Source organism: Chionomys nivalis, chromosome 3 (assembly GCF_950005125.1).
Source record: "Chionomys nivalis chromosome 3, mChiNiv1.1, whole genome shotgun sequence".
In the NCBI taxonomy this organism is placed as follows: domain Eukaryota; kingdom Metazoa; phylum Chordata; class Mammalia; order Rodentia; family Cricetidae; genus Chionomys; species Chionomys nivalis.
Window position 1 is genome coordinate 58,643,884 of NC_080088.1, and position 14,155 is coordinate 58,658,038.

At 45.3% G+C, this 14,155-nt stretch overlaps 1 protein-coding gene across 1 annotated transcript in view; it reads left to right on the forward strand.

The window, feature by feature from the left end:
• The first annotated feature begins 1,991 nt into the window (after positions 1 to 1,991).
• The window catches only part of LOC130871280 (protein mono-ADP-ribosyltransferase PARP14-like), a 45,131-nt gene continuing 32,967 nt past the window's right edge, over positions 1,992 to 14,155 (forward strand). Inside the window, exons 1-4 of the mRNA XM_057764643.1 lie at positions 1,992 to 2,178; positions 6,817 to 6,947; positions 7,942 to 7,975; positions 11,819 to 12,052. Of these exons, the coding sequence (XP_057620626.1) occupies positions 1,992 to 2,178; positions 6,817 to 6,947; positions 7,942 to 7,975; positions 11,819 to 12,052 (586 nt within the window). The remainder of the gene's footprint in view (positions 2,179 to 6,816; positions 6,948 to 7,941; positions 7,976 to 11,818; positions 12,053 to 14,155) is intronic.

Sequence of the window (14,155 nt, forward strand, 5' to 3'; positions counted from 1 at the left end):
TTAATGAACATTTTTCTTTTGCTGTTGTCTATGCTGAGAACCATACTTTGATTTAATACACAATATAAAATGGCTGATGCATGTTGAGGACCATTTCAGAAACCGAAGAAAATTCTGTTTTAATTCCAAGACAAGAATTATTGAAAGAATTTTTATTTTATAGTGAGTGTTTTGCCTGCAAGGGTGTCAGTGTATGACATGTGTATGAATAGTCCACATGTGTATGAAGAGAACACAGAAGCCGGAAGAGTGTATTAGATTTCCTGGAACTGGAGTGACAGGGGGTTGTGAGCTGCCATGCAGGTGCTGGATTCCAATCTGGGTCCTTTGGAAGAGCAGTCAGTTCTCTTAACTGCTGAGCAGTCTCTCCAACCCGTGAAACAGCAAATTTTAAGACTAAGCATTCTCACATGACGCATGACATCAGGAGACAACACCAGGAAGCTGGGCCAGAAGCAAGGATGTGTTATACAGTTGATTTTGAATTAATTTTTGGTGGTTGTGCTTTCAGAAGCATTTTGGTGTTACCAAGATCTTCACAAGCCTCACACTGGGCTGTGTGACCTGTTGGACTGTAATCCACAGAGAAATGGGACCGATCAGTAGAAAAACGCCCAGATCTTCTCCAAGCCTTTGTCTTCATTCACGATGCTTTGCTGCTGGTGCCTGGGAAGTCATGGCTGGTGCCACCAATATGTCCCACATCCCTTCTTTGTGTTAACATTTACACATACCTAGGACTTTTCTATCTTCAAAATATTTATATTCAAGAAACAAACTCCCACCCCCATCATAGACTGACTCCCCATCTTCCTGTTCAGTCACCTTCTGGGAAGGTCTGGCTAGGTTTGCAGCTTCTACTTCCTCCTTTTGTCAGATTTCAGGCCTCCCCAGACTCCCTGCCCTCTCTGTTTTCATCAGACTGGGCTACTAGGGCCCACAGAGGGCCAGCACACCCTAACCCTGGAGTGGCAAAGCCTCTAACTGTCTCACACACCTGCTCATTGCATGTTGAGGATACACAGTTCCCAGCTCTTCTCACCCCTGTCCCAGTCAGCCCTCTTCACTCCTGCGCTAGGATCCAGTCTCTTGCCCTACTCCAGGTTGAACTTTTCTCATCCTTCAGCAAATGCTGCCTTCAGTGGCAGCTTAGAGCACATGGTTCCTCCAGGCCTCTCTGCAGTGTGCAGGTCGGCAGCCTTCTTTCTCCTGAGTCCACTCCAGCACCATGCAGCAGCCCTAGTGATTCTGTGCAGGTGAGTCACCTCCCAGAGTCTCCCCTCCCCCAATCCTCTAAGATCCTTTCTTGATTTTCCTTAGGCTTCAGGTGCCATGTCACCTGCCTATAAGCTCTTCTGTCCTTCCCTTAATTAGGCTGGGAGCCCTGCCCTCCTGCTCCAGCGACACCTGTTTACTGTCTTCTCTCCTGTGTCCCCACATCTGTGTCCCTCCGTTGTACACCCAGAAAGCATTGGTTGGTGCCTAGCACACGTTCCTCAAAACTGGGAGTTTGTAGACACAGTGTTCACGAATAAGAAAACAGAATTCAGAAGCAGATCAAATTCTGAGGGGTTGTCCCCAAGTGAGCAGGGAGCATCCTGAGAGAATCATTTGTGAGCCCCTTTTCTTTGGTCATACAATGTGGGTTTTGTGTATACTGAAGTTATCCTAGGGATGGAGCAAAGCTGTGCCTGGGGTGAAGTGCAGGAGGAGCCCAGCTAGAGAGTTACTAAGCAAAGTGCACTGGAGACCAGAGTCCATGGGACTTCCAGCTCCCTGGGATTGACTCACTTCTGTTGAGGGAGGGAGAAGAAAGAGGGGACTGGGAGTGCCCAGGGTCCTTAGGTGTGTGTGTGGGAGAGGGGTGGGGTTTACACTATTCCAATCCAGGGACAGCTAGGTGAAATAGAAAGCAAAAGAGAAGTTAACTCAAAGTTTACTCTGAGCTGCTTTGGGTGACTGGGCAGTCGAGGTTTCGCAGGCCTGCCAGGATGGCAGCGTCTGGACCCTTCCCGCTGCTGGTTGAGGGGTCTTGGGGCCCCGACCCCCCGAAGACCTTAATCAACAAGTTGCAAACATACTTCCAGAGCCGGAAGAAGTCAGGCGGAGGGGAGTGTGAGGTCGTCCTGCAGCCTGGGAGCCCTGCCAGCTTTCTGGTGCTCTTCTCTCCAGAGGACGGTGAGGGGCACAAAGGTCACACCCTGCAGGGTTTGGAGCCAGGATGGCAGGCCCAGTACCGGACTACAGCTTCATGGGAGCAGGAGGTCCTGGGGGCCAAATCTGGGTAGCAAGCGCATTCTGGAGGGGTGGTGGTTCCCCTTTCTCTTCCATGAATTTCCTGGCTGTTGTGAACCTTCTTGTGCCTCTCTCTCTCTCTCTCTCTCTCTCTCTCTCTCTCTCTCTCTCTCTCTCTCTCTCTCTCTCTCTCTCTCTCTCTCTCTCCCTCCCTCCCTCCCTCCCTCCCTCCCTCTCTCTCTCTTCATTCCCCCGTTAACTTTCCCATTTTTATTATTCAAGTGGTACAGTTAAAGAATTAAGAATCTTGAGGAATTGTGGATCATCTAGCACTACGGGGTTCTAGCTAGGGAGGGGTGTCTTTGGGAGGTGATCTTGAGGAGGGAAAAGCCAGGAGCTCTGGTGGCACAGCCTGGACAAAGTTCCTGCTTTGTACTTCTGCCCCAGGGTGACCTCAGGTGGCTGCGATCTTTGAGACTGGGTAGGGGTGGAAGTGGGGTGGCGGTGGGGGTTCCCTCATCGCTGAGAGGCTCCAGAACAGTTGAGCAGTTGAATGTTCCCCACTCCTGTCTGCAATCTGCAAGGGAGGCCGAGCCTTGTTTGTTTGCTCAGGTGGGTGATTGGAAGCCCCAGACCTGTGGCTTCCCACCTGAGATTTTGTAGACCAGAGTCATCCTCAGAATGCAGACAATTCCTCCGCCGTGAGTTTGGAGAAACATTTGGGCCAGAGGAGGGGCAAAGAGGCCTAGGAAGCCAGGCTGTAGTTAACAGCCCAACAGGGATCCAAGAAGAAAAAAAGTAGAGAGAGATTGGTGTAGGGGGTGTAGACACAGGTTTTCAGAAAGCCTGGGCGAGAACCTTATTGTCCTAGGTTTGATTTCACCAGGGCATGCTCCATAGACAGCTGGTAGCAGAACCTGTTTTCTCATTTTCTCTTTTCCTAGAGCAGTGGTTCTCAATCTTCCTACTGCTACAACCCTATAACACAATCTCTGGAGATCCCCAATCATAAAATTATTTTCGTTGCTACTTCATATCTGTAATTCTGCTACTGCTATAAATCATAATGTAAATATCTCTGTTTCTGATGGTCTTAGGCTACCTCTGAGAAAGGACCTTTGACCCTCATAGGGGTCAAGACCCACAGGTTGAGAACCACCTCAGAGGGTTCCCAGTTTGATCCCAGCTGTCACTACCCCAGTAGACACAACCCTTATGGAGTGTGTTCTTCTCTTGACCTGTCTCCAAATGCTGGTCTCATGTTAGGGGTACAGACTACTGCATCCTGGTCACAGGGAGGGCGGGGGAACTAGACCCAGCCCCAGCTCTATTCTAGACACTTTAGTACAGAGAATGTGGGTGAGTGGGGAAGCATTTGCCACCAGCCTTCTGAAGTGACCGGGACGTGCTGAAGTCTGAAAATTCTCTGTTGTTTAATGAGAGCCTCAAACCAACAAAATGGAGATCTCTAAGATACTGGTAGTTTAGTGACATACACAGCACGGGAAAGTATGGTTGTGAGGGTGCACTCCCAGCTGTAGCCTTCCCAGCAGGCCCTGGGCAGCTGAAGTGAAGGTTGGGCTCACACCCCAGCTCAGCTTTCTCCCTCCTGGGGCTCCCAGTGCACAGCCCCCTCTTCTCCCAGGTGGCTCAGCTGATCCCTCTCATTCACTCCCAACACAGATGACTCAGAACATTAAAATGGAACATTGTCACAGGTCAGTCCTTGGGATGACTAGAACTTCCATTCACTTTCAGTTTACTATTTGAGGCCCCACTTCCTCCTCAGCAGCAAGGCAGCTGGAATTTCCCTAGGGCAGCAGCTTTCCTTTCCTGTAGAGACCCCACCCTCCTTCACAGAAACACCCTGAGCAGGCATGACTCTATTCATATAAACCTACACCAGCTGGGCAGAACTATTGAGCCTACCAGTGCAGTAGTGTATACCGGTACCAACAGGGAGGTCTCAGCTTTGTAGGTCAACTGGGTTTGTGTACTGTTGAATATGTAGGTGTTTTTTTCCCCCTTAGGACAGTGAGCTATACTCTCAGACCCAAACTCAAATACCTGTAGCCGCATTTCAGGTGGACACACTTTATCATACATTCTAGTCCTAAATGGGCCCCTGTTTATTAAGTGAGGGCCTAGGTATTCTTGTAGTAAGGGAACTCATATTCTTCAAAATAAAAAAAAAAAAAGCTTTGATAGGTCAGTGGTGGGGCACGCCTTTAATCCCAGTACTAGGGAAGCAGAGGCACACAGATCTCTGTGGGTTTAAAGTCAGCCTGGTCTACAAAGCAAATACCAGGACAGTCAGAACTGTTACACAGAGAAACCCTGTCTCTGAAAACCATACATGCATACATAAAAAAATTTATTTTTATCGCATGTGTATGGGTGTTTGCTCTTTATATGTCTATATAACACATGTATGCAGTGCTTGCAGAGGTCAAGAGGGCATCAGATCCCCTGGAATACTTACATTTAAGAAGAGACGGCCATGCTTGGATGCCTTGCATGGACTTCACCAAAGTCCAGGAAAGAAGAAGAAGGTAACACAGAGGTGCAGGACATTCTGTAACAGGCTTCAGACTGTTCACACAGAGGTGACCCTGAGGTCACACAGTCCTCAGTCCCCTCACCATCCGGTACAGCTTCTCTGGAAACTTCTGACTACTCATAGAGTAGAATTAGAGTCCCATGTTCCTTCTCAGGTGGACTCTAACGTCTGTATCTGGGTGTACATCTAAGTGAAGTCACTAGACCTACCGACTGCATGGTTGAGGTGGGAGAGCCATCATGTTTCCCTTTGTGACAAGCTCTGAGCTCATCAGACTAGCTGTCCATCAGAGAACAAGGAGACCCTAATGTTTTGCTGTATCTGTGAACACCAGGGCTCAGGTATCTTTCTCCTTGGCCATGCCCCTTCCTGCTCCTTTCCTGTTCTCTATGATGCCCGTGCCCCTCCCTGTTCCTTTCTGCTTCTCCATGGTCTGAGCGACACTGATTTTCCTCGTCTCTCTCTGGCTGCCGCTTCTAATGTCACAGTTGACAATCTTATAGCTCTTCATGTGGTTGACAGCGTTCCTAGAAAATACTTTCAATGGGAAACCTCTGCTCCAGAAGTGTTTATTTCTTTATAGCCACTCAGCTAGACTGTGGATGAGTTGGAAAACAAATGGCAAGTCTTTGGATTCTGTTGAGTTTCACTAAGTTCAGCTGTCTGGTGTTCTAATTCTGTTTTTGCAATATCTCCTCTATTCTGGTTTGTTTTTCCTTTACTACCATATGTGGGTTGTTTATCATTGCAGGCTAATGGCTGGATTCCTGGTCATTCTGATGATGACCAACTGGGCCACCTCTGTACAGCATGGGTCTCACCCCATGTACACAGTTGTCCCTGTAATTATAAATATTCCCACCTTCAGGGCCCACTGAGTCCAGTACAGGTTCTGTACTACTAAACTCTTTGTTTCTTCAGTGTAATGCACTGACTGGCTCAAAACAATTCCACTGACCTCAGTAGTCAGTAAGAAGGCTGAGGCTGTGTAAGTAGGATTTGTGTAGCAGGATGCTAACGAGATTCACCAGAGTTCCCTTGTATGATAACATATCTGAGACTATCACCTTGAATAGCGGAAGGGTTTTGGTCTACAATCAGTTGGTCTGCTCCTTTTGGGCCAATGGCACAAGGCAGTACACCACATCGGGAATTCTTGGCTATGTAGTGATATAAAAAGGAGGAAAGACCTGGAGTCCCAGGATCACCCCTTCTCCCCAGGGGAGTCTGACTTCCTCTAGGCTTCACTTCTTAAAGCTTCCAGGACCTTCCATTAGACCATGAGCTGGCAAACATGTTTGTAATCTCAAGGCCCTTGGGGCACACTCAATAACTAAGCTAAACCAATGAATATTAAAAACTAATCTGGGCATGGCAGCACATGTTTTGACCCCAGCACAAGAGAAACAGAGGCAGGCAGGTCTCTGTGAGTTTGAGTCCAGCCTGGTCTACAGAGCAAGTCCTAGGCCAACCAGGGTTGCATAGTAAGTCCTTGTCTTAATAAATAGCATAAACAAATAAACAACACCACCCCCAGTAAGTTTAGGGGCAGGGGAATGGCTCACGGGGTTAGATAGCTTGCTGTGTAAGTGTGAGGACTGGAGTTTGAATCTTCAGCCCCCTTGTAAACAGTGGGCATGGCTCCATGTAGTGTAGAGGGCAGAATGGGCAGATCACAGCGAGCCTAGCCAACGGGCAAACTTCAGGTTCAGCGAGAAACCCCATCTCCAGGCCAGAAGGCAGAGAGCAATGCAGGGAAATACCCAGTGTCCTGCTGTGGCCTCCACATGACCAGGGGTGTGCACTCCTTCATATGCCCACATGTCTATACGTGAATAATGCACACATAATGACATTCACATCCCTGTGCTGAGTTCTTCTTCTTTTACAAGGGCTTACTGCTTAGGGAGATGGGCTGAGCTGCTGGCTCATAACAATGAATTTGTAGAAATCATGGACTAATTATGTAAGTAAAGATTGCTTCCAATTTGGCTTAAAATATTTTTCTTTTAACGTTTCAGTTCGGCAGAATGTTCTGAAGAAAGAGAATCATGAGTTAGTGTGGCCAGGAAAAGGGACATTCAAGTTAACTGTCCGGTTGCCCAAAGACCCAGATGAAGCCTCAGTCTCTAAGGAGGCAGTTCCAGATAAGGTAAGGACATGGGGTGTTATTCCAAGGTGCTTGGATTCTCTATGATGAATATGGTGTAGATGAGCTGGGTAAGGTGGCACCCACCTTTAATCCCAGCACTCGGGAGGGAGAGGTAGGAGGATCTTTATGAGTTCAAGGCTAGCCTGATCTACATAGTGAGTCCAGACAATGAGACTGTGTCTCAAAAAGAAAAATGGTAGATGAGGGCCTAAGTCACACTAGCCTGAGAATGGCAGCTTGGCTATGGAGGGAACAAGGACTGTAAACAATGGAGAAGCTCTCATTTTTTGTCACTTTTGGAAAAGTCAAGACTGGGGGGCTCAATAGTAATATATTTGGGATGTCAAAGTTTGTATTCATTGCTCTTGGCCTCTTTATAACCAGAAGCCTGCTGTTCTGTTTCCATCATCTTGAGACCAGCAATGTACCCCGTGTGTGCTGTTCCTCAGCTGTGAAGAAGATTGTCAGGGACCTCTCTGAAGCATGTGAGCTGTGTTCATACAGTAAACATGAACTAAGTGCCAAGTCAGGCAAACCTCTGGCTAAGCTGCCTCACAGGAGACTCCTGTGTGTGTCTCATTTCATCAGGGATTATTGTGACCAGCAAAGAAGAAACACTGTGACATGTAGCTTTTGATCCATTCACTATCCTAGTATTCAAATGTGTCATTATCATTTCAATTAATTTGTATCTCTAGTCTGGCCCAAGAGGTGTTTTATTTATATATGAAATGATTCATAGTCGCTGGGTGGTGGAGGCACAGTCTATAATCCCAGCACTGGGGACATAGAGGCAGTTGGATCTTTTTGAGTTTGAGGCCAGCCTGGTCTACAGACTGAGTTCTGAAACAACAAGAACAAGTTAAACAGAGAAACCCTGTCTCGAAAAAACAAACAAACAAACAAAACCAACTAAACCAACAAAAACCAACCAATCAAATAAACAGAAAGAAGTGATTCTTATATTAATGCTGTCTTACTGTTTTGGTTTTAGGAATCGAAGACTAAAAGAGGTACTGCAGGAAAAGGTAAGTCTCCACTAAGGCAACTGTAGTGTTCACCAGGCAGTTTGTGTTGATTAAACAAGTAGCTTGTGTTGTAGGAGGCTGCTCATTCATTCCTGGCCACAAAATGATCACTCAGAAACCATATTATTTGCCAATAGCTTAAGCATATTTCTAGCTAGATGTTATATCCTAAACTAACCCATCTCTATTAATCTGTGTATCGCCACATGGCTGTGGCTTACTGGATAAAGTTCTGGTGTGTCTGTCTCTGGTGGAGGTTACATGGCTTCTCCTGACTCTGCCTTCTACCTCCCAGCATTCAGTTTAGTTTTCCCCACCTAGCTCTGTTCTGTCCTGCTATAGGCCCAAAGCAGTTTATTTATTCATTAACCAATAAAAGTAGCACATAGACAGAATGACTTCCCACACCATTTCCCCTTTTTGTTTAAATAAAAAGGATGGTTTTAATTTTAACATAGTAAAATTACATATAACAAGACAGGTACTAAGCAAGAACTGCAATTACAACATTTACATCTACTTTATCCCTTATCATAACTAAAGAAAAGTATAACTATAACTATCTATTCTTCAACTCCATCAAAGACTCCAGAAGGATATAATATTACCTAAGTAAACAGGAAGTGCAGTGTGAGCAACTTCCAAAACTCTAGAACTGTCAGAAACATCTTGCTGTGTGTACAGTCACCCAAAGTTCTTCTGCATCATTGGAGCCTCTATCTTCAGCCTAAAGGCCCATAGTATCTTGCAGACTTTTCCATTTCAAATTTCAAAGACAGTTCTGCCTATATTGACAGTTTGTCAGTTACTTTTTTCTGTGTCCTGCAGAATGGCTGGCAGATTCTTTTATGAAGCAGGAACCCCTTTAGGCAAGTTTATCAGTCCTTTCTCTGTGGGTCCTGCATCTCCAGTTCATATAACACAACATCAAGCAGTCTAGGGAAGAGCAGTTTTTTGCCCAAATGGCTAACAAACTCCATGAGGAGCCTCTTTGATGCCCGTCTTCCTCTTGAAGTAATTGGTGCTGTCAGGAGCAGATATGTCTCACTGTCATGAAAAGTCATAAATTTTTAAAGTATTTTAAATGCCATATTCTAAATTGGCTCTGAAAGATTTGAAGAATATCTAGAAACCTAACTATCATGAAAACAAACTTGACTATTATAGATGATTATCTATTAGCCTATATTTCTTAATTATACATTGCATTTTTAAATGAGCTACACAAACACAATACCTTAATCAAGAGAAGAAATATATATAACAAAATTTACCTAAAACTTTTATCACTAAACCACACCCCATTTTTAAACATTATTTGGAAATTTGGGCATAGTTCTCTCCAAACTGCTTCCTGATTTTTGTTGGGCAAAGTATTTTGGGGGGTGTTCACAGCAATCTTTCAGGGTGTCTTGGTCCATCAGACCACATTAGTCTGGAAGACATCCACAAGTCTCATCCTCTGTAGAAACAAAAGCAAAACCTCTTTTCCAAAGCAACAAATCTTTAGATCAAATTGTGAAGTCAAGAAACATTTAAAGCATATATGTTGGTTCAGCTTAGCAGTCTGTACAATGAAATGTGTCTCTGTACTTAGCTCCTTCACAGTCAAAGAATAAAATGTAGCACAATAATATACATAATCCAGACTCTATGTGTATTTCCTTCTTTATGTGGCTTATTTTTCCTGCTGTATTACTTTTTCTACAAGTTAAATATTTTTCTATCTTTACTCCTTTAATCTATGACTGTCTGTACTCTTATATTACATTTATTGTCTCTTTACACTTTCTGCTCCCTCCTAAGCCTATATATATTTTTAAAACACACTGTGTCTCATTTAGAGGTCTTTTATGTCTGAATCTGTCCTATTGAGTATCTGTAATCCTTTTCTGTCCAGGAGTGCTTCATAAATGCTAAGCAGCAGCATGACTTGGACTAAGGCTGCTTTGCCTTTTGGCTCCGCCCAGTCCATCATGGTGGAGGTGTATTAACCACCTCTATGAACTGTGCACACTGCACCAGTACCAGGTATAAAGCTAGTCTATGTTATGCCATTAAGCAGTTTGTCACATGCTGCTCACAAACCCCAAGGGAGCCTCCAGCTCTTTGGGCTCTCTTCAGAGAAATGGGACCAGCTTTTTTGGTGTTGGTAGATGTCTACAGCTGAGGAGAGGAGAGGAAGATCTGGGAAGTGGTGATAGACACTCGTGTTTTGGTGGCCAGTAATAGAAAGGACAGGACTTGTAGTGGATGCTTGCTGTGTGCCTCTCTGGGTAGCAGTGCTCTGTGAGCACTGGGTATATCTTAGATGGACCCTACCTTCTGAGCACAAGCCTCATCTGCTACAAGAAACAGCCAGCACTGGGACTGGGTGGAGTTTCCTGTTTCCTGGTGGGTGGCAGGGCCATGTCCTGCCCAGAGTTAAATGAAGGAGCAGCTAATAATACCTGTGTAAGGGGCACCAAATGAAGAACCATACTGGATAAGGTGAGCAAGAGAAACCAAGAGATGAAGACACCCAAGTCTTAGGGAAACAAATTCTTTCCCTGCATCACTTTGCCTTCTGGCCTGGAGACGGGATCTCTCAGTGAACCTAGGTTTGCCCTTTGCCTAGGCTTGCTGGCCAGGGATCTGCCCACTTCTGCTCTCCATACTGGGCACATGTATCCATGCCCAGCTGTTTGCAAGGGGGCTGGAGATTCAAACTCCGCCCTCACTCTGACACAGCAAGCTATCTAACCCAGCGAGCCATTCCTCACTGATGCTGTTACAGTGTAATTTTTAAACTCTTACTTTGTTAGCACGAGTATGTGAGTATGTACACAGCTTCCTATACCTTTGCTCCTCCACGGAGGCCAACAGTAGTTCTCTGATTCAGTGGTCACCTGATGAGCCTCATCTGTCTGCCATGTGCCAACAGCACAGAGATGAAGACCTATACCCTGCCTATAGAAGCTTGGTTCTGTAATCACAGTCAAGTACTCAAAAGACTTATATGAGGGAGGATTCCCCTTCCTCAGAAAGACAGAGCAGAAAAAGTAAATGAAATTGAATTAGTGATGACAACAACAACAACAAAGGAAAAGAAACCAATGCTACTTTTTGTTTATAATTTACTAACAAGAGCAACAAAAACTCACAGTATTACATTTTAGAATTCTGTTTTGCTTTGTTTTTGAACTTCCTCTATAGACCAGGCTGGCCTTGAACTCACAGAGATCTGTTGACTAAAGTTTCTGCCCCACATGATCCACAGCTGTTCAGTCCCAAAGAATCATACAGAAATTATAAACAGGTTGACCTATTAGCTCAGGCTTCTTATAAACTCTTAAATCCTACATTAACCCATAATTCTTGTCTTTCTTAACCCCATGGCTTGGTACCTTTCATCAGCGAGGCATTCTCATCTTGCTTCCTCTGCATCTGGGTGACGACTATAGACTCAGTCTTTCCTATTCCCAGAATTTTCCTGTTCTGGTTGTCCCTCCTATACTTCTTCCCTGGTCACCCCACCTATACGTCCTGCATGGCTACTGGCCAATCAGTGTTTTATTAAAGCAATACAAGCAACAAATCTTTACAGGGTAGAAGAAAATTGTCTCACAGCAGAGATCTGCCTGCCTCAGCCTCCCCAGTGCTCGGACTAAAGGTGTACACTACCATGCCTGGCTACATTTTAATTTTTAATTCACTAAAGCAAAAGATCCACTACATAATGTTTCCTTTTAGCAGAGTTAGCCAAGATATGGGAAAGGGAGGAAGGTTGTCTCAGGATAATTTACTTAATAGAACCATGATTTAATACTTTACACCTGTCATTGTCATTTCTGATTTCCTCAGATGATTTGGATACAACACATTCTCCCAGCAACAGATCAGAAAAAATGGAAGATGTCCCCAAAGAATGTGAAACTGTTCCCTCCATGGTGGCATTTGAAAACCTGCCTGAGAAAGTGACTGACATAGTGCTGACCTTCCTAGTGGAGAATATAAGCGGCTTCCCCAGTAACGACTTTAAGGTGGAAGTGATCCGAGATTTTGGCGTTGCTGTGGTTACCTTTCAGAAGCCTATAGGTGAGCCCCAGGGCCAGGGAGACCCTGTATCCCCAGGCTTCTGTCCACCACACCCCAGAGTTTGGGACATCTCTGAGTGTGTGACACTTTGTTGTATTGTGTAAACAGGGCCTCTAAGCCAATACAGGTGGCTCTCCCCTCAGATTTTGGAAAAATGAAAAAATTCATTTTGAGATCCAATTTAGGTCTGTTTAATAGACTGTCCTTTATTATATGTTTGCTTGAGTGGATAGGGTGGGATGGGGTGGGGTGGGGTGAGAAATAGAAAGTCCCAGGAGATTCTAAGTGGAAGACTTGAAACTCTTCCTCTACTTCCCCAGGAGGAGTTAAGACTGGCCAGTCACCATGCCACACTTCTGTAAGGCAGTGATGCCAACAGCCTTACCCTTAGTGCTTAGTGTCAGGCACCTGCCAATCTCTGCATGAGTTAATTTATTCCTTCCTTTCAACGGCCCTGTGGCAGGGTTCAATGTTGCTGAAAGATTGAGCCTGGGCAGCCAACTTCCACTCCCCTTTTTCCTATTATTTTACCACACAGCACTTCTCCTTGGTGTAACCCTTTCATGGTCACAAATGTAGAGAAGAGAGAGCCCACTTATTGGGGAAAATGAGTGCCCCAGCCAGCAAGATGGCAGAATGGGCCAAGGCACTGCCACCAAGTCTGACAGCCTGAGTTTGATCCCTGGGATTCTTACAAGTTGCCCTCTGACCTCCAGTTGCACGCACACACATGCGCTGGCATGTGCACACACATAAACATGGAAAAGAAAATGACTGCTCTTTTAGGTCATTGTCATAAGCAAGACCCAGCTCCACCTAAAACAGAAAATTTTTAAGTCTAAGCCCCCATGTCCCATGGGCACAGCAGTGGGTGTCAGTCAAGTTCACAGGTGGTGTGGTCAGAATTCTGACCCTGTCACTTAACCAGTTGTACGAAGGTGACGAAGTTATTATTTTCTCTGGTCCTCATCCACTCATCCATAAAACAGGAATTTTGTAAATTCCTGTGAAGATTAAGTGAGATAGTTCCTCAGGCATAGTAAGGATCTGTTAAAGGACACTTATTTCAAGTTTAATATTATTTATTATAAAGGGACATTTAAAGATTTGTTTATTTTATGTGTACATGCCTACATATATCTGTATACCACATGTGTGCAGTGCCTAAAGCAGCCAGTAGAGGGCATTGGATTCCATGGAACTGGAGTTACAGGTGGTCCTGGGCTTCCAAGTGGATGCTGGGAATTGAATCACAGTCCTCTGCAAAGGCAGCAAGGACTGTTAACCTCTGAGCCATCTCTCCAGACCCATAAAGGGAAATTTAAATTGAAATGATCTTGTGTCTGTTCACTGATCAACAATCTTGAGTGCATTCTTGTTAGCTTATATTACTGTAATAAAAACCAGAGGTCATCAGCCTCCAAAAGGAGAGGTTTATGCCAGTTCACAGTTTGGGTGGCTTCAGTTCATGGTCGGTTAGCCCTGCTGCCCTGGGGCTTATGTTGAAGTGATATGCATGGTGGCAGTGTAGAGGAGAGAGAGAGAGACAGAGAAAGACAGAGAGAGACAGAGACAGACAGACAGATAGAGACAGACAGAGAGACAGACCGACAGAGATAAAGAGAGAGAGACAGAGATAAACAGAGAGAGAGAGAGAGAGAGAGAGAGAGAGAGAGAGAGAGAGAGAGAGAGAGAGAGAGAGAGAAGCCAGGGTCATCTTATCCCTATTTCCTCCATCAATGACTGGGACATTTCCCACAGGCCTCACTTGTTAAAGGATCCACTACTTCCCATAGCACTAGTTGAGGACTAAGACTTTAACACATGGGCCTCAGGGACAGTTTCCTTCCAAACTATGGCCACTGTGATGGGCCCTGGTACTGGTTTAGGGGTTGTGGCACAAAAGTGGCTAAAATCATAGTTCCCTCTCTAGAGGAACTCAGTCTGGGAAGAGGAGGGAGGCATGTATGTCAATGAATAATGGAGACAAGAGAGAGGCTGTCTCCCAGGTGTAGTAACCTGAGAGGGCGGGAGACAGGACCGTGATAGTTGTCCCCACCCGAGTGTGTCCTCCAGCAGTGTCACCTGACCATCTCCACAGGA